The 19477-nt window shown below is 42.8% G+C and overlaps 1 protein-coding gene across 6 annotated transcripts in view; it reads left to right on the top strand.

Annotated features, from left to right (window-relative positions):
• Positions 1 to 19477, top strand: part of LOC103102905 (sodium/hydrogen exchanger 2-like) — a 163985-nt gene that overhangs the window by 74958 nt on the left and 69550 nt on the right. For all 6 annotated transcript variants that reach the window (XM_056809542.1, XM_056809544.1, XM_056809545.1 and 3 more), the window contains exon 10: positions 758 to 892. In XM_056809542.1, coding sequence (XP_056665520.1) covers positions 758 to 892 — 135 coding nt within the window. The remainder of the gene's footprint in view (positions 1 to 757; positions 893 to 19477) is intronic.

Raw genomic sequence — 19477 nt, 5'->3', positions numbered from 1 at the left:
AGCAGCATGAAGGAGATTGCCTGCCATGCTTGCTTGTGTTCTTAGGCATGGGGGAGCATCTTACTCTCTTCTGTGATTCTGTCATGGCAAACTCAGGAGAGAGTCCCAAAGCTCATTTTAGATGGTGATTGAATCTGGCCATTTAGGCCAGAAGTAGTATGTCTAGCAGGCCATTGAGAGAGGTAACTGGGAAAAGATCTCATAGAGATTTAGTTATTTTAAGAGACCCAGTTTTAGGGGTGGCTAAATGGCTCAGTGGATGGAGAGCCAGGTCTAGATACAGGAGGTCCTGGGTCCAAATGAGGCCTCAGACATTTTCTAGCTGTATGACCCTGGGCAAGTCAGTTGACCCCCATTGCCTAGCCCTTACCACTCTTCTGCCTTAGAAGTGATATTTAGTATCACTAAGATAGAAGATATTAAAGGTTCAAAAAAGGCACCAGTCTTTTTTCTGGCCTTGATAGTCTTATAATAACTTATTTTTTGTGAGAGAATAATAAATATGACTGAAAATATTTTCTAAGTTTAAGGACGAGGGGCATTTAGAGAGGACATGCCTATATGCGGGTAAAAATAGGCTAAACGATCTTCTTTTTGGTTGAATTTCTCTGCAAAAAGTACATGTAATCTAGAGAAATTAAGAATTTAAGCCAATTTGAATCATGTGCACACGGCACCTTGAGTTACTGTCTTGACATTTATTTCATTATGCCCCTTCATTCAGTCTAATTGGTGTCATGTCATGCTGTGTTTTCAGGCTCCTGCATATAACAGACATACCCTTCCAGGGGAAACAGGGGAAGCCGAAGAAGCCAAGGAGATTCTTATCCGCAGACACAAGAACCTGCACCTTAACCTTTCCAGAAGCGATTGGGAGCAAGCCGTCATGGAGGTAGGAGTCTTCTGAAAGAAACGAGATGCCTTGATTCCATCACCTGCATCTTTTAGGGTGAGCACGGCTTTCTGTAATCAGAGCTGTGATTCCAAAGATATGGCTACTCCCTCAACTAATGAATGTACCAATGCCATTGGGGGACTTTCCTCCACGTACCTTTCCTGAAAATTTGCAGAGGGACCATTTTCTGGGTCAATGATTATTTAATGGATACAGCACTCTGGTTGGCCATCTGTTGGCCCTGACTTGTGGTATGTGTTAGGCCCACCTCCCTTTCTGAGGATGCACTTTTCTTTTTCTTGCACAATGATCATTTCCCAGTGACTACCTTCTTTCACCCTGCCCCCTCCCCTGGCCAATAGAACCCGGCCTTGTAACATAGCCAGTGTGACCTTGGATGCCTCCTTGCCCTTTTGCTCTTGTCCCACTTGGTCTCTTGAGTCCCTTTCTCCCCTATGTTTATCATTTCTTATTTCTGATATCCAATTGCACTCACAATTTGTCCAGCCATTCACTGATCAACAGGTACCCACTTTCCTTCCAGTTTTTTGCCTGCCATAAATGTTTTTTGTGTATGTGGGGCCTTTCCCTCAGACTTTAGCTTCCTTGGGGCATATGCCTATACACTATACCTTGGGAAATAGCAGGTTTGCTAGATCAAAGTGTATGTATAGTTTAATTTTTTTACAGAATTATTAGGGAAGTCAGTGCCACCAATAGTGCATTAGCATGCCTCTCTTTCCACAGTTCCTCTAATATTGATCATTTCTTGTCCTTTGTCCTGGTATCTTTGCCAGTCTGTTGAATGTGTTGTGAGATCTCAGAATTATTTTTATTTGTATGTTTCTTAGCATTAATGATTTCATATGATGGTTGATAACTTGCGTTTTGTCTTCCGGAAGCTACTTATTATAATCTTTGACCTGTTAAGGAATGACTTTTATTCTTATGTGTTATGCCATTTCTCTCTATGTCTTGGACACCAGAACTTTATCAGGGATATTTGCTACAAAGATTTTTCCCAATTAACTGCTTTTCTTCTCTTTCTAATTGTTGGTTTTGCATCCATGAAAACTTTTAAATTCTTTGTAAGTGAAATGGTCTATTTTATCTTCTTTTTCCCCCCTCTATCTTTTGTATAGTTAATAATTCTTTCCCTTGCCATAGCTGCTCATTTTTCTTTAATGTGTTTCTTTCATTCTCCCCTCGTTTTTCATGAAATAAAGTTATTGGGGGCAGCTGGGTAGCTCAGTGGATTGAGAGCTAGCCCTAGAGATGGGAGGTCCTAGGTTCAAATCTGGCCTCAGATACTTCCCAGTTGTGTGACCCTGGGCAAGTCACTTGACCCCCATTGCCAAGCCCTTACCACTCTTCTGTCTTGGAGTCAATACACAGTATTGATTCAAAGATGGAAGGTAAGGGTTATTTAAAAAAAGAAATAAAGTTATTATTTTGGTTACATATCTATTTGTAACAGTTCATTGTGATAGATCTGTGGCCTAAACCTAATTTCTGACAAAATGCTTTCCCGTTTTCCCAACAGCTTTTGTGGAAGAGAGTTCTTTGGGTTTCTTCAACACCAGCTACTATATTCACTTGCTTCTGAGTCTTACTCACTCAGTTTCTTCTGTTAATCAACTTTTCTTGGCTTTTAATCAGTATTAAATAGTATTGATGGCTATTGTTTCATAGGATTGTGTAGGTTATGTTAATGCTAGTCTCCTATTATTCTTGATTTTCCCATTATTTCCTTATTATTGTTATTGCTTTTGTTGTTGTGAAAGACTGAGCCATCCTATCTCTGGACCCCATGCACTGATTACTAGCATGCAAGCTTTGATTTGTTCCATTTCCAAACTGAGCTAATGTGCCCCTCCCGAGGGAGCCTGATGGCCTGGACTCTTGGAGTGTACCACACAGGTGCCGGGTTTAGTGCAGATACCCGATTGCCTTAGTCTACTCCAACTCAGAATTCCCAAAGGCAAGTGCTCTTCCAGCCTTGCTTCCCTAATAGCAGGGATTTTAAGCATGTGCCACTACTCCCGACTTCCCTTTAACTGACTGACCTTTGGTTTCTCTTGATGAAGTCCGAGATTATTTTGTCTAGTTTTCCAAGAAATGATTCCCTGACTATTTGATTGGTGTGACAATAACCAGGCAAATACTTTTTCATAGCAGCATCATTTTTATTATATTAGCACAGCCCAGCCACTATTTGCCTTCTTCTTTTATTAGGCAGACACACACTTGATTTCCTTCACAAAGAAATCATTTTCCAAATCTACAAACTAAAATAGAGATCAACAGAAGAGAAAAAGTTGATGTTGGGTAGAACTAGCGAGGGGCGAATCTGGCAAGTTTGCGAATGCATGGATCTTAAGCTCAGTCTTACAGAAAGGGTTCCCCAAATCTGTGTTGGCAAGGAAGAGGGGCAGGAAGGATGGGGCATTCCGGGGAGGGGGAGAATTGCATCCTAATGACTTATGTGAACACTATGGTAAAATGCAAAGGAGAGATCAAAGGTAAACAGATATTCTTTTTACAGTTGCTAACACTTGGAGCCCCCATCTATAACTTCTTGACCATTTCTGTTTCCCAGTGGTCCAGCCTTTTGAAGGTGTGGTCATCGCCCTTCGATGACATAGGTCTCAATTCTTTGATGATTTGTGTAAATAAATGTCCTTTAGAGTTCTCGTGGTCAAGTTTGTGGAGAGTCTTTCCAAACTCGACTAGGCTGGTTGTTGGAAACCAGTGAAACAGTTCTGTCCCCAGGTCACTGGCAGGCCTGGCAGGCATCGTGTTCCATTGTACAGCCTTGGAGAACAGAGTCCATGCTATGCCACAATGAGATAACAAAGCAGGGCTACAGTGATGGAAGAACTCTTAACAGGATCTATATTTGTGAGTATTAGCATAGAGACACAATATTTGCAACATTCACCTTAATAGAGAAGATTTTAAGAATCATCATTAGAAAATTTATCTTTGCAAATAAAAAGTAACTGTATTTGTAACTCTGGAGTTAGAACATCCTCCCCACCACCACCACTCCCACCCCCGATGAGGACCCAGGTACAGTTTGGGGATTCTCTTTCTCCAAATCTTGTACCCTTACCCAGGAAAACTTTGGGAAATTCAATATCTGCCTTGTTTGAAAACCCCCTTTGGCCCACACCCACATCCAGAGTAACCCTAGGAACATGAAGTACTTGATTGACTTTGCATCCTCTTCCCCCATGACCCCTCCAATAAGGTGTCCTTAGTTTCCCTGCAAGCATCTAGGCTAACAAAACACTAAAGACAAAAAAAGGCTTAATGAAATAAAAGGATAGAAAAGATTTGTACCTTAACCCATAGACAGCCAAGAAAACTTTCCCCTGCCTTCCCACAGGGTCCAGTCCTGCCTTATGGTACTTCTCTACTTTTTCGTGTCTACCCTACTTAGCTTGGGGACTAGAACCCTTACTTGAGTACTGCCCCGTTTCGCTTGGCGTTGCTAGGGAGATGACTGTTTGCCTTCATCTCTTGGAGCACCACCGGCCCCACAGCTAGTAAAGGGCAAGGTTGGGACGTATGGCTCAAAAGTATTGCTTGATGCCTCCTTGCCACTCGATGCTGCTGATCCCTGCTGCATCGCTTTTCCTTCCTCCTGCAGCATCTGGTCACTCTGCTGCTGCTGCTGCTGCTGCTGCTGCTGCTGCTGTTTCTGGTTCAGCATCTTTGTCTGGTGCTGGCCACTTCTCTCCAGGGACCACATGGATGCAGCACCCTTTAACTCTGGCCTCTCTCCAGCTCCAGGGGCAGCCGCTTTCTCTGTCCACTGCCAGCTCCTGTCAGCTCGTTCCTTCAGGGGCCACATGGATGCTGGAGCCTTTAGCTCAGGTCTCTCTGCAGCTCCAGGGGCAGCCGCTTTCTCTGTCCACTGCCAGCTCCTGTCAGCTCTTTCTCTCAGGGGCCACATGGATGCCGGGGCCTTTAGCTCAGGTCTCTCTCCAGGTCCCAGGGTGCCTTGGCATTTCCATCTCTTCTGGCCCACTGTTTCCTCCAAGTCGGTATGTGATTCTGTGTCTCCAGCAGCTCCATCTCTCCTGGGGCTGTGCACCCGGAGCAGAGGTATCTCTCCTGGCATGCGAGTTGTGGTACGTCTCATACCCGCTCCCCTGAACTGCTTGCTGCTTTCAGGTTGGCGTGGCGTCTTTTTCTGTCTGCGTCTGCCGGGGCCCAAATGTTCCTTCTTTTATGGAGACCGTTCTCCTTTTGTGTGTGTACCCTGGGGAGACCCTGGCATGTGAGGGAAGGAGGGGCATATCCACCTCCTCTTGGCCCATGCTTGCTACAAATTAATAATATTTAAGAACCTGCCATGAGGAGAAAATGCAAATAAGCATAGGAATTCTGATTATAGCCAACAAAGCAGTTCAGCTGGAGGAGAATTATTGGAATCAAGTAACCTAGGAGAAAGCTTATCATGAACATGTTGTATAACAGTTTTTTGGGTCCAGTGCCAATAATGTCCTTACTGGGACTGTAGTGGAGATGCCGATTCATACTGTTTGTCCTGCTCTGGCGTGGCATGGAGCTGCCACTGACCTTGAACTCGGAAGGAGAGTGAAAAGTGGTCAATATATTTACAAGCTCTCAGACGTACCACAGAAAAGCAGGCTTGTAAAAATGATGATCTCTTTTTGCTCCCTGAAAGGGGAAAGCTAGAAGACCATTGGGCTGGGAGGCTGAAAACCCGAGTTGGAATTTCCCTGGGAGTCATCGGGCAAGAACCTGCCTCTCCTTCCACCTCGGCTATTTCCTTGATGACTTCTTAGGTCCCAGGATTGTCCATATAGAGATGGAAGGGACCCTAAAGGCCATGGTCGTTTATGGGGTGGAGAGATGGTTTCTCTTTTCTACCCTCTCTCCCCCTCCCCCTGGCACTTTTATATTTGCTAAAAGACGAACCTGATCATTTAACATTTATTTAACCCTCATTTTACAGAAGGGAAAACTGGGCCCAGAGAAGCTAAGTCCAAAGTTGTAAGTGCATCCTGGTCCTCTAAATGCAAACCTCGGGCTCTTTCTGCTGGATCATATAGCCTCCCTTCATAGCTCATGTATCCTACGAAGCTCTGAGGTTGTCATGCCATAGTTTCATACGATGAAACCAACAGAATCATAAAAAAAGATGGAAATCAAACCATAGTTGGAATGGTGGCTTTTTTCTCATCGAGATAAAAATACCAGCTGGCATTTATATAGAACTTATTATGTGCCAGAAATGGTGCCAAGCACTTTACAATTATTACCTCATTTAATCCCATGCAAATCCTGGGAAGTAGGGGCTATTATTTTCTCCATTTTACAGATGAGGAAACTGAGGCACAAGGAGGCCAAGTGGCTTGCCCAGGGTCACTGGGCCTGGGTATGTTGGATTTAGGACATGAGCTTAGATCTGCCTGGGTCATAAGGTTAGCTCTATCCAACATAATAATGAAAAGAATAATACCAACTTCCATTTCTTTAGTGCTTTAAACTTTAAAACGATGCTTTCTTCAGTACCACTCTGAAGCCGAAACAAAGGGAGCCATTTAAATATGAAAAACCTAAAAGTGTATGATGAACTGAAATTCTGAGAGGCTAAAACACTTCCCGAAGTACCCATGGTGTCTGAGATGGAATTTGAACTGAGGCCTCTAGATGAACTCCCAAGAGAAGCCAGTACTCTTCCCAGTTGCTGAAATGTTAGATACTTCCTTAGCCACCTTGGCCTTCACGCTAGCATGTGGAGGGATCAGAAGGTGATTGCCCTTCTCAGATTTTACCCTGAGGCTCTGCACTTCTAAAACTGGAGCCTCTAACTCAACAGTCTTCCTCCACCAAAGACCAGAATTCCTTTCTTTTACACAGTAAATTGAAGTTCCTTCTTGTCAGAGACAGAGTCAGCCTCTGGAAATAGCTTCATGGGTCATCAAGCCGGGGTGAGAACTATGTATATTGGGCTTACAGGAGGGCCTGTTCCAACTAAGAACTCTGTAGAACTCCTCTCAGAGAGGTGGCAGAGTTTACTGGGATGGGGTCTACAGTTTATATGGTAAATGACATAGGTAAGAGAGTTAGATGATCTTCATACCGAAACAGTGATAGGTACTGATTCACAAGTCAGGATAATGAACGTAGTTACTTGTTTTCTCAATATGTCAATGTGTGCTTACCTAGCTGGGTTCACTAAGTCAGTGGGTGACTCCCTCGCTACATTCCTAATGAAATTCTTGCCCTAGTGATTTCCTGGCAGAATATCTGGTAACTTGGAGAAGAGAATAGTTTGAGGCCATGCTAAGGGGAAGAGCTACGTGCCTACTGCTTCTAAGTTAATGGCTATGCAGAGGCCTTGCATTCTTGGGTATTCTGGGCTTATTTCCACACCCTTGTTGAATGGAAAGCCCCTGACTTCCCATCTACCCAGAAGGTTTATGTCCTGAGGTCTTTGGGCATGGAAGTCTCTGGTCTTCTTGTGCTGCTCATGCACCTTATCACAGGCCGTAGGCATAGAGGTGAATCTTCCACAGGCAGATGGGAGCCACTCTCTAGGCTAAATGCCTTAATTTCCCAGATGTGGCTCCTGAAGCCACCAAGCTAAGGGGAAGGACATGAGCACTGCTCTGTTCCTTAACTATTAGCTACTGAGATAGGTATGTACATGTGTGTGTGTGCACACGTGTGTGTGCATGTGTATGTGTGCATGTGCTGGGTATGCATGTGGTATGCATGTATGTACGTGTGTGTGTGTGTGTGCTGGCAATGGAGCAGAATGGGGTGACAGCTACCCAGTGAAAGCCTCGGATTGCTGTTTGGTCAATCTTGGCCCAGTTTCATGGCAATTCTTGCCTCTCTTAGGGTCATGTTGGACTGCCTCCAGTAGCCTCTTCCTTTAGGATGTGAGTCGTTTGGAGGCTCCACAGAAAGGCAAAGTTGGGAGATAGCATTTGGAGGGTCACTTCCTTTTGGTGGAAGGGTTTAGTGGCTTGTTTTGGACCCAGAGTAGATTGTGGAAGGAAGCCTAACAATTATAACGGGGAAATGGACGATCCTCCCTCCCTCCACCCCCATCATGTTGCTATGAGGCTGCATGCTTTTGGCTTTTTGTTTCTTGTTACCCTAGGGGAAGAGCGATGGAGTCTCTGTGACTAGGGATGATGACTTTGGCTGGACCTTTGGGTATTGGGACTGCTTCTTTGTGCTAGACTGATAGAAAAAGGTGTCACTTGCAGTTATTTCCTCTTTTGGAGACATTTAGAAGGAGAGTCGAGCACAGACCAAGACAGGAGAACTGAGAGCCAACTTGGATCCCTGGGGAAAGCTGTCTTCCAGAAGGCTGGGGATTGGGAACTCCCATCTCAGCCAAATGGCTTCCCAATCTCCTGCTATCATCTTTCAGGCCAAGAACTCTCTTTTCCTCCTAGCTGGTAGGTGAGAGCTTGGTGCAAATGTGGGATGCCTTAAGTTCTGTCTCAAGCTGGGGGTGGCCATGTAGGTACCCAGGCCTGCCCTAGCATTTGGCACTCTGATTTGTGTTCTGTGCTCAGCCCTCTTGAGATTTATCCTAAAAGGCAAAAAGGACTTACAACTGACCCTGAAAAACTCTTGAGTGGACCCATTCTTACCCATCCACAAGAGACTGAGTCAACCTAATTATGTACAATCCCTGAGACTTCATCACTCATCCTCAGATGAAATCTTAAGGATATCCCCATAAGATATCTCTCAGTCCACCCAACAGAGGATCTCTATGGCCACGTCCACATACCCCCTAGGGAAAAGCAGAATTACGGGCTAAACTTGACTTCCTCAAGCTGATCTAGTTCTTTGGAACACCCTTCTACCTACATATACTTTGGGAAACTGAGACCCAAAGGGGTTAAGTGACTTTCCCAAGGCCACACTAGTAGTAAGTAACAGAGTTACAATTTGAACCCAAGGTTTCCCAGTCCCAGCTCTTTCCACTGTAGACTTGGGAATTGTAATCTGTGATAAAAATTTGTGGGAATGAAGATGTGTGTTGCAACAACGGCTACGGATTAGGAAGAGGGGGATCCAGGGGAAATAGAATTAGACTTGGATTTGGAAGATCCAAGTTCAAATTTCATCTCTCTGCTTCTTACTAATGGTGTGACCTTGGACAAGTCACTTCCTTCAGGCTAGGCCTTATTTAGAAGAAGAAGGACTTGTACCTAACTGATTGCCAATCTTTTTTTCCAGCTCCAGATTCATCATCTGCAAACTTCTGTTCACAGCCCAGATGTCTGTTATTTTCAGAAAATACATCAGTGATAGCACAACCAAAATATACACCTTTCTTTTGCTACCGAGTTAACGAAATTTGATCAAGGTTGCTATGAACTATCAATAACAAAGAAACATTTTCTAGAGGGTTTCCCAATTATATCTGCTCTATGTGCCTGTAGCCAACTTGGCTCTCTCCTTCCTTTTTGCTAGAGAAATGCAAACTAAAATCAACTGAAAGTGTTTGGTTAAGAATGGCGAAATGAATTCCATTTTGATGAAGGTCAGGATTTTTTATCCTCCTTCAAATAGAGAAAGGAGCTGCTTTAGTCTGAGGCTTGCGTTAGATTGACTGAGTATACAGATCAGTCTGTGACAGGCTCAAAATGTCTGTCAAAAGGTGCTTATGAAAAAAATTCCAGTAGAACTCCAATTGAAACAGGATTTATTTTTTATATTAATTTATTTATTTAGAATATTTTCCATGGTTACATGATTCGTGTTCTTTTCCTCCCCTCTTTCCTCCCACCTCCTGGAGATCACGAGCAATTCCACTGGGTTTTACATATATCATTGTTCAAAACCTATTATTTCCATATTATTAATATTTGCAATGGAGTGTTCATTTAGAGTCTACGTCACCAATCATATCCCCATCAAACCACATGATCAATCCTATGTTTTTCTTCTGCACAAAACAGGATTTTTTGAGTACTGACTGTGTGTAAGGCAGTGAGCTACGCACTAGGGCTACAATGACCCAAAGAGAAGATAACATCTGCCCTCCAGGAGTTTATATTCTGCTGATGGGGGAGCTGGGAGTATTCCATGTCACTTTCTTGAGTTACTTTCAGCTGGTTCAGTAAGAGCGACTGAGGGACTCACTTTCTATTTCTCACATTGGGTTGAACTGGAGACATCACAGAGACCACTCAGAGCTCTGTTCTGTTTTTTACCACCAGATGGAACCATTAGAATTCAGTTTACAAGTGACAAATGACAATTCCTGAAGAGCAGCTCCTCCAACCAAATGATGGGAGCAGAGAATACTAAGGCCCCCGTATGCAAGCTTACTGCTCTAGCCAAGCGTGCCCTGAAATAGGAAAATTGTATGTGTCTGTGTGCGTGTGCGTGTGCGTGTGCATGTGTGTGCGTGTGTATGTGTTTTCTTGGGAAGGTATTTTTTTAGAGGCTTGAAATGTGATTTCATGGAGGGTGCTTCTGGTAAATATTCCCCAGGTGTCAAGACCAGGCCCGCCTTTCTTTCCAGACCCTTAGAAGGGATTTGATGAGTTTGTGCCCTTGAACTTTGGTATATATGAACACCCAGACTTCTTCTAAGTCATATTAAAGTGGAAATGCTTTAGTGACATGTTCACAAAGAGGAAAATTAGGAATTATCACCATTTTAATTAGTTTAGGAGAGTTAATTTTCAGGAAAACTAGCAATCTTTTTAAGAAAAAATGCTTGTGGGGTAAAAACCCTGCTGTGACTTTAATAAAGGCACCGTGCGGTTAATAGATCCGATATGGAAGGTATTAGAACAGTTGGTTTTCTTTTCTTTTCCCCTAATTCTCTCATCCATTCATCCATTCAATCAACACATTTCTCAAGTGCTCTCTATATCCAGGGGGCTATGAGGACTAGTGTGGAGGATTCAAAAAAATGCCCAGCAATCCTTGAAATGTTCCTCTGAGGGGGAAGCCACTGCCTCCCAGTGCAGCCCATTCCACTTGGGGACTACTCTCATTCTTACTGAAATTCTCCAGTGTTCTGCCATGGGCAGGAAGTTGAACTAGGTGACGTCTAAACCCCCTTTGCATCTCTGGTTATGTGATTTCCTCTAAAAACCCCTCTTGGTGAAACTCCAGCATATTTTTTATTGAAGACAAATCTGCTCTAGTCCTGATCTATCCTTCCCTCTTCCCCTACCCCCAGGTCTCCAATACATACTCCAAATCTCTAAGTTTCCCCGTCAAGTTTAGTTAACAAGCAAACATGAATTAAGCACCTACTATGTGCCAGGATCTAGGCTGGGAATACAAAGAAAGGCAAAGACAATCCCTGTTCTCAAAGAGCTCATGGTCTATTGGGGGGAGACCACATGCAAACACGTATGTATTCACAAGCTCCAGATAGGGTAAATTGGCACTGGCAGTGGGGGCGGGAGGAATCAGGAAAGACATCTTGACGAAAGTGGAATTACTGAAAGTGGAAAGTGAGTCAAGGATGGACTAGAGTGGAGAGAGAATTGAAGCAAGGAGACCCACCAGTAGGTTCTTGCACAATTCTGGGCTTGAGATGACAAGCACCTGCACTGTGTCAGGGGAGAGAATCGGGCATATGTGAGAGATGCTACAGGACTTGGCAACGGGTTGGTTATATGGAATTAGAGGGAAGACTCAAGGTGACTCCTCGGAGCACAATTTCCTCAACAGTACTAGGGAAACTTGGAAGACAGGCAGGTTTGAGGAAAAGATAATGAATTCTGTCCTGCTCGTGTTCAGTTTGAGATGTCCAAGAGGCAAGTTGGAGATGTAGGAGAGACTAGGGTTGACGATCTTCTGCATAGACATGGTCATTGGACATATGGTAGCTGACAGGATCAACAAGTGAATTAGGCTAGATGAAAATGGGGGGCCAGGAGAGAACCCTGGAAGACTCATGGGGTTAGTGTCGATGACATGGAGGAAGATCCACTACAAGACACGGACATTGAGTGGTCAGAGAGATAGGAAAAGAACAAGGAGATATAAGAGCCTTGAAAACCTTGAGAAGAGAGAATATCCAGGAGAAGAGGGAGACTGATAGTGTTAAAGGCTGTAGAGGATTCAAGAAGGGTGAGGATTGAGAAAAGGCCATCATCCATCAGATTTGGCCATTAAGAGTCCATTAATAATTTTGGAGAGAGTAGTTTTGGTTGAACAATAAGGTGGGAAGCCAGACTGCAGAGGGTTAAGGAGAGAGTAACAGGAAAAGAATTGAATGGCTTTCTCAAGGAGTTGCATCATGAAAGAGAGGAGAGGCAGAAGATGTTAGCTAGAGTGGATGGATTGAGCAACTGAGAATTTTTTGAGGATGGAGAAGACATGAATATGTTTTCCTTCCCTTATCTCTCTTTTTTAGACATGAAGAACTTTTTATTTTTGATTCGGGGACATATGCCTAGAATTGGTTTCTCTGGATCAAAGGGTATAGACATTTTAGTCACTTCATTCATAGAAGTCCTTCATTGAGTCCTTCCTTCATATAAGAAAACAGAGACTTTTAACTGGCTGGGACTGAGTAGTTCAGGGGAGGGAAACAGGATGAATGAAGTGACCAGAAGTGTCCAGTCCATTAAAACTTTCTACTTTTCTATTTTTTTTAACCGTTACTTTCTTCTCTGCCCACTGTGCCACCTACCTGGCCCTATTTGCTAGTTTCTCAAAATATTAAATGATAAATTTGTGGTTTTGTTATTAAAGAAAATCTTTAAAAATTCAGGTCTGTTGATATGAATGTTGTAGTTTTATTTTTTGTCCTTTTGTAGTTAGTATATCACTTGCCATAGAATAACCGCAGAATTCTACAAATATAATTCTTCGTTTACTTGAAGTCCAAGCAACACAGACAGTCTTGTCTAATTCTCCTTGAATTTACAGCATATTCCTATATTCCTCTGATAATAATAGCATTGCACAACTGCTCTAGTCTACACAGAGGACTCAGTAACCTTGCTTGGCATTATAGGGTACTTAAAGGTTTATGAAACGCTTTATATACAGTATCTATAACAACAGGCAATACCTCTTATTATCCCCCTTTTTATAGCTGAGTAAATTGAGACTTAGGGAGATTAAATGACTTGTACTGGTCACTAGACCACAGTGAGTGTCAGAGACAGCAAATCTCTGCTGATTCCAAATCCATTGTTCTTTCCAGCACACCATTTTGCATTGCCAGCCTCTCTCCAGAGCTACAGCCCTACATCACTCTCACGTGATGATCTCATCAACTCCCAGGAGTTCAATTATCATCTCTATGCAGATGATTCTCACATCTATGTATCCAGCCCTAACCTCCTTCCTGACCTCCAGTCCTGCATTACCAACTGTCTCTTAAATACCTTGAACTGGCTGCCCCATCTGCGTCTTAAACTCAACGCGTCCAAAACGGAACTCATTATCTTCCCCTGCAAATGCTTCCCTCTTCCTAAATTTCCTATTACCATCGAGGGTTCAGCCTACGTGTCATCCTTGGCTTCTCACTCACACTCACCTCCCATCTCCATTCTGTTGCCTACTAGAATCGTTACTTTTTCTTTGTAACCTTCCCGGCATCTCTCGTTTATGTCCTCTTCTCTTCACTTCCATCCATCATCCCGATGCAGGCCCTTCTCACGTCTTCTGTTTTCTAATGTAATAGTCTTCAGCCTCCCTGTCTCCTCTCTCTAATGATCATTTCTGGACATGACAAAATGGTTTTTCCTAAAGTGTTGGCCTGACCATGTTTTCCTCCTGCCTCCTACGCAGTGAACTCTAGGCATTCCTTGTTTACTTCCAGATCAGATACAAAGTCCTCTGGTATTTAATGCTCCTCACCTCACTTTCCAGTCTCCTTATACTTGACTTCTCTCCTTGCATTCTGTGATCCAACTTATTGGGCCTACTTGCTAGTTCTTTTTAAAATTTGTTTTTAAAGGCAATGGGGGTTAAGTGACTTGCCCAGGGTCACACAGCTGAGAAATGTCTGAGACCAAATTTGAACCAAAGACCGCCCATCTCTAAGTCTGGCTCCCATCCACTAAGACACCCAGCTGCCCCTCTACTTGCTAGTTCTTACACATCACACTCCATTTCCATTCTCCATGTGTTTAGCTGGATTGCCCTTCCTCTTCACCTCCATCTTTTAGTTTTCCTTAATTCAAGACATAGCCCAAATGCTACCTTTTTTAGGAGGTCTTTCCCAGTACCCTCAGCTGCTAGTACAGTCCCTCTGAGATAAAATTCCAACAACTCTATATACCTTGCGAATACTTAGATATTTGCATATCATCCTCTCTGTTAGGATTAATGCTCCTTGTTGGTAAGAATTGTTTTTGCCTTTCTATATATGTCTAGCTCTTAGCAAGATGCCTATCACATAGTAGGCATTTAAGCAATGATTATCAACTTGACTTAATGATGAGATTTAGAGTTAGAAAGGACTCTAGAGATCATCAAATATAGCTTTCTCATTTTACTGAGGAAGAAATCAAGGCCCAGAAACATGAAGGGATTAGTCAAGGTCTTATGTGACAGAGCCCAGATATGAACCCAAGTCCTCTGTCCAGGTTCAGTGTTCTACTAAAACTATTAGCAACTTCAGGTCTACTAATTTAACCAATATTTATAATTTCTTCTTCCAGTTCTTTATCATATATGTGTGTATACATATATATAGACATCTATTTATCTATCTGTCTGTCTGTCTGTCTCTGTCAGTCTCTCTGTCTGTCTATCTATTTATATACACACTGGTAAATTCTTAGTTTTCTATTATTGCCTTCATTCTCCTTTGCTTCCCCCTCCTCCCTGCCCCTTCTTAATCAGATTCAGTAGGTACTGCTATATATTATTAACTCACATTTGTTCCCAGGACTCCCTCAGCCTATGGAAGAGGCCCCATTCTTGCCTTTGGCATGGTCTAGAAATGGAGCAATGATTTTTGGTTCCCTTGCTTGGGTAGTTTTGTGTGTTACATACCAAAGAGTGAATAGAAATGACGCACTGTGGCAGCTGTTGGGGCGACTGATGGAGGGAATGCTAATTATGTTCAATCTTAATGTTCTTTGTTGAAAGGCACTCTAAAGTTACTGACTGTAGATTAGCCTGAGGCACGGACACCTGGCTCTGGCTAGATCGTGTATCTACATAGCAAACCACATGCTATAAGAGAAATGATGTCACAGTGAACAAGTGGGTTGTTGCAGACACATTTTTAGGGAGATATGGCTCTGTCCATAGTGCTTCTATATGCTGGTAGTGGTACATTGAAGGCAATTTTATTTAGGTATAAGTGTACATACATTTTGATATTGATGTGTGCATGCTTGAGAAGGCCTATTCTGCATATATCAAACTTTGGTTGTGTCACTGTGTACCTGTCTCATCACTGCCTCTATTGTATTGGGAATCATGTCAATGCAGGGACCAGGTTATTTTTTCTTTGTATTCCTTGCCGTATCTAGACCAGTGATAGTGAACCTTTTAGAGACTGAGTGCCCAAACTGCAACCCTCACGCTGCCTGTGAGCCCCCACCACCACCTTACCCAAGAAAGGGGAGGGAGGAAGTGCTCCCCTTGGGCTGATGGGCAGAGGGACAAGTCATGTGAAAAAATGTCCTCAGGCACATGTGGAGAGGGGGAGGGGAGCAGTCCCTTCCAGCATGTGTGGCATAGGTTCACCAGCATAGGTCTAGACTGATAACTTGTAAGTCATATGTACTCCCCATAATATATACATATAGTGTGTCTGTGTGTATATATACATGCATAACTATGTATATATGTGTATGTGTGTCTAGGTGTATATATATGTGTGTGTTAACTCAATGAATGGTCAAAAATAACATAGGTAGAACTTTGCTGGAGCCAGTCTACTCGTGTGATGACAGAATCGTAGAAGTTTGAAAGCTAGAAGGGAACTCATAGGTTTTCTTGTCCAGCCCATGCCTCCCAGAAGATTCTACTATACAGTAGTTGACAAATGGCCTCCACGGGGAGCTTGGTGATCATCTTCTAGTACAACTCTTTGATTTTATGGGTGAAGAAACTCTCAGGTCTAGTACCCTACTCTGCCTTTTTAAAACACTGTCTCCATCAAATCATCCTCCAGCCTTATGCATGAGAACTCCAAATAAGGCAGGACTGCAATTTCCCATGTTAGTGTTGGATGACTTTCCTTGTTAGGAAATCCTTTCTTACATCCAAACCTAAATAGGACTCTTTGTAGCTTATCTCCACTTTCCCAGGTCTGTGATCAGAGGTTGGGCAAAACAAGGTTAATCCCTCTCTCACATGCCAGTTGTTCAAATGCTTGACAGCAGCTGTCATGTCCCTCCTAAGTCTTCTTGTCTCCATGCTAACCATCCCCAGCTCATTCTACTGCTCCTCACGCAAGAGAGCTCTCTCACTTTCCTGGTACCCCTTCTCTGGAATGCTCTAGTTTGTCCACATACTCCCCAAAATGTGGTATCCAGAACTGATCGTGGTATCTGAGCCTTGGACTGACTATGGGCTCTCTTGACACCCTAGTTCTAGGTACTCTGTGTCTTCTAATGCAGCCCAGATTCTCCTTGTCTTTTGTGGTACTTTATCACAGGCTGGTACTCAAAGTATTGAAATGGATAAGAGGGTATCTAGATTATAGATAGGGGAGGGCAGAATAAAACAGGGGCAGAACTTTCCTTTCCAGTCCTTCAGATACTTTGAAAGTATCTGGGGATATTTGTTTAATTTTTTAGTTAAGAATTATTATCCTGAGGGCCTAGCCCAGTGCCTTGCTCACATACCGTGCTTATTAAATGCTAATCAAGTGGAATTCAATTGAGGTGCCTTCTGTATCCCCAACCTTTGAAAAGAGATATTGCAGCTACAAGAAGATCGATATCATCACTTGTTAGGTACTGATATAGATTAGCTGTTCTCTGAAGACTGGTAGATCTGAAATCAGGATTGTGCCCAGTGAAGCTGGTACCACTTCCCCAGAAAACTGTGTTCAGGGATGGAGGAAAAAAACCCACGAGACATTCCCTTAGATACCAGTTGGATACATCAGTTTTAAGGGGCAGGTGTACCCTGCTATTGTCTTCCTCTGATAGCATGTGGGAGGCTTTTTCAATATACAGGCAAGAAGGCTTCTTGTTAATTGATTTTGGTAAAAAGCCATCATGCCAGCAAAAATCAGCCTGGAGAACCCTGCCAAGCTGAAAAGGCCAAGGGAAAGTTTCATTTCAGATGTCTGAAGGGCTGTCATGTGAAAAAGGATTAGCCTTGTTCTACCTGATCCCTGAGGGCAGATACAAGTGCAAGGAGGAGAAGGTGCATGGAGGCAGATATAGGTTTGGTTGAACATTGCATCTGTGGAATGGGGTGTATTGGAAGGGAAGGGGCATCTGCTCCCTAGTGGCCCTCAATAAAAGACTGGCCAACCACTTGTTGCGTCTATAGTGAAGCAGATTCTTGTTCAGGGAGGATCTCGACTGGATGGCTTCTGAGATCCCTTCCAACTATGAGAATCTGTGATTTGATAAAAAATCTTTTTTGAGTCGTTTTTAGGTTGAATTAACATTTGTTGATTACCTACAATAACTGAATTACTGAATCATCTATATGTTCAAGTAAGAGTAGTTTCTGGAGATGACCAGGTGAAAGGTTATCACCATGATTGCAGTAAACCTTTTGGGACATGATCAAAGAGTATCACATGGTCACTTGAGTTGGTGGACATGTAAGCACCATTGGTGGCACTAGGAACTGTTCTTTGTTTTGGGGTTGTGACTTTATTTCAGGTGGTTAGGGGTGAGGTACCTCTTGTTTCCTTGAATTGAATTGTGAGTGAGATATATTTATGCTTTCTGGGGTGAGAAAAGATGCAAAGTTGCATGCTGTTTCTGACCTTTCCCTTCCATGACTTAGGAGAAGCCCACTTTTTCTTCTTTTCTTTTGTTTTGTTTTCTTTAAACTCTTACCTTCCATCTTAGAATCTATACTGTGGTGGCTCTCATTCCACTGAGCCACCCAGCTGCCCCTGAAACACCCCTTTTCAAAGATGAAATTTTCTCATATTTTTTCTGTCTTCAATTGTGTGGCACCTTTTTCTTAGGAGAGTATAAGCTGGGAAACATTGCTCAAATTTGTCCACCAGTGCCTTCTTTTTGAGAAGCAAGGCATTGTCATGGCTGCTTGTTGGCCAGTTCAAATAATAGGGAGTTCAGAATGATCAGGCCACATCCAAGGTTGTGTCCCTGGCCAAAATGATTCTTGCTTTGGTTTGTGTTGAAATGAATCTCTGGCACATGTTTGCTCATTGATTCCTACAGATATGTTTTCTGGCATTGCTTTTTTGCCTATTTTTAGAAATTTATGTTTGCTGTGAGGCTGACACCAATGGCCTTTTACCATATTCTTGGAACCAGACTGGGTCCACATGGAGGAGCAGTCTTTCAAGTCTTAGGGACTTTCCCCTTGGGAAATGCTGTTGTATGGCACCAGCAATGTTCAAATAGATAGAATCAATTGAACTATACCACTACTGGGTTTGTACCCCAAAGAGATTATAAGGAAAAAGACGTGTACAAGAATATTCATAGCTGTGCTCCTTGTGGTGGCCAGAAATTGGAAAATGAGGGGATGCCCTTCAATTGGGGAATGGCTGAACACATTGTGGTATCTGTTGGTGATGGAATACTATTGTGCTCAAAGGAATAATACAGTGGAGGAATTCCATGGAGACTGGAACAACCTCCATGAAGTGATGCAGAGTGAGAGGAACAGAACCAGGAAAACATTATACACAGAGACTGATACACTGTGGCACAATCGAATGTAATGGACTTCTCTACTAGCAGCAATGCAAAGACCCAGGGCAATCCTGAGGGACTTATGAGAAAGAACACCTTCTACATCCAGAAGAAGAATTGTGGGAGTACAAATGCAGAAGAAAACTTATGATTAATCATTTATTTATATGGGTATATGACTGGGGTTTTGGCTTGAGAAGAACACTATTACAAATATGAATATTATGGAAATAGATCTTGAACAATGACATATGTATAACCCAGTGGAATTGCTTGTTAGCTCTGGGAGGGGGGACTGAAGAGGGAAGGAAAAAACATGAATCTTGTAACCATGGAAAATATTCTAAATAAATTAAAAATAAATAAAAATAAAAAGAATAAAAAAGAATCATTTGGATATCAGCTCAATGAAGGTAGGGTCTGTTTCATTCTTATATCTTTAGGACTTAGAAAAGTGCTTTGCACACAATTAAAATTTAATAGAAAGCTTGGGGGACCAAATTGAATTCACTAGCTCACAGAGCAAGATACAGCAATCCTTCACCTATTGTGGGAGTTCCTGAGACCCCCGCAATAGGCGAAAATCCACAAAGTAATGGCCTTATATTTTTTTATTATTTATATATATTTTAAGGCTTTATAAACCCTCCCCACTCTCCTATAAATCTTTTCCACACTCTTATTAACTTACAGTCACTGAGCCAATCAGAGCCCAGGATACAGATCACAGAGCTGTGGTTGGTCGCCTTTCATTCCATCAGAATTA

This window comes from Monodelphis domestica, chromosome X, assembly GCF_027887165.1.
Source record: "Monodelphis domestica isolate mMonDom1 chromosome X, mMonDom1.pri, whole genome shotgun sequence".
In the NCBI taxonomy this organism is placed as follows: domain Eukaryota; kingdom Metazoa; phylum Chordata; class Mammalia; order Didelphimorphia; family Didelphidae; genus Monodelphis; species Monodelphis domestica.
This window is presented reverse-complemented; position numbering and strand designations above follow the sequence as displayed.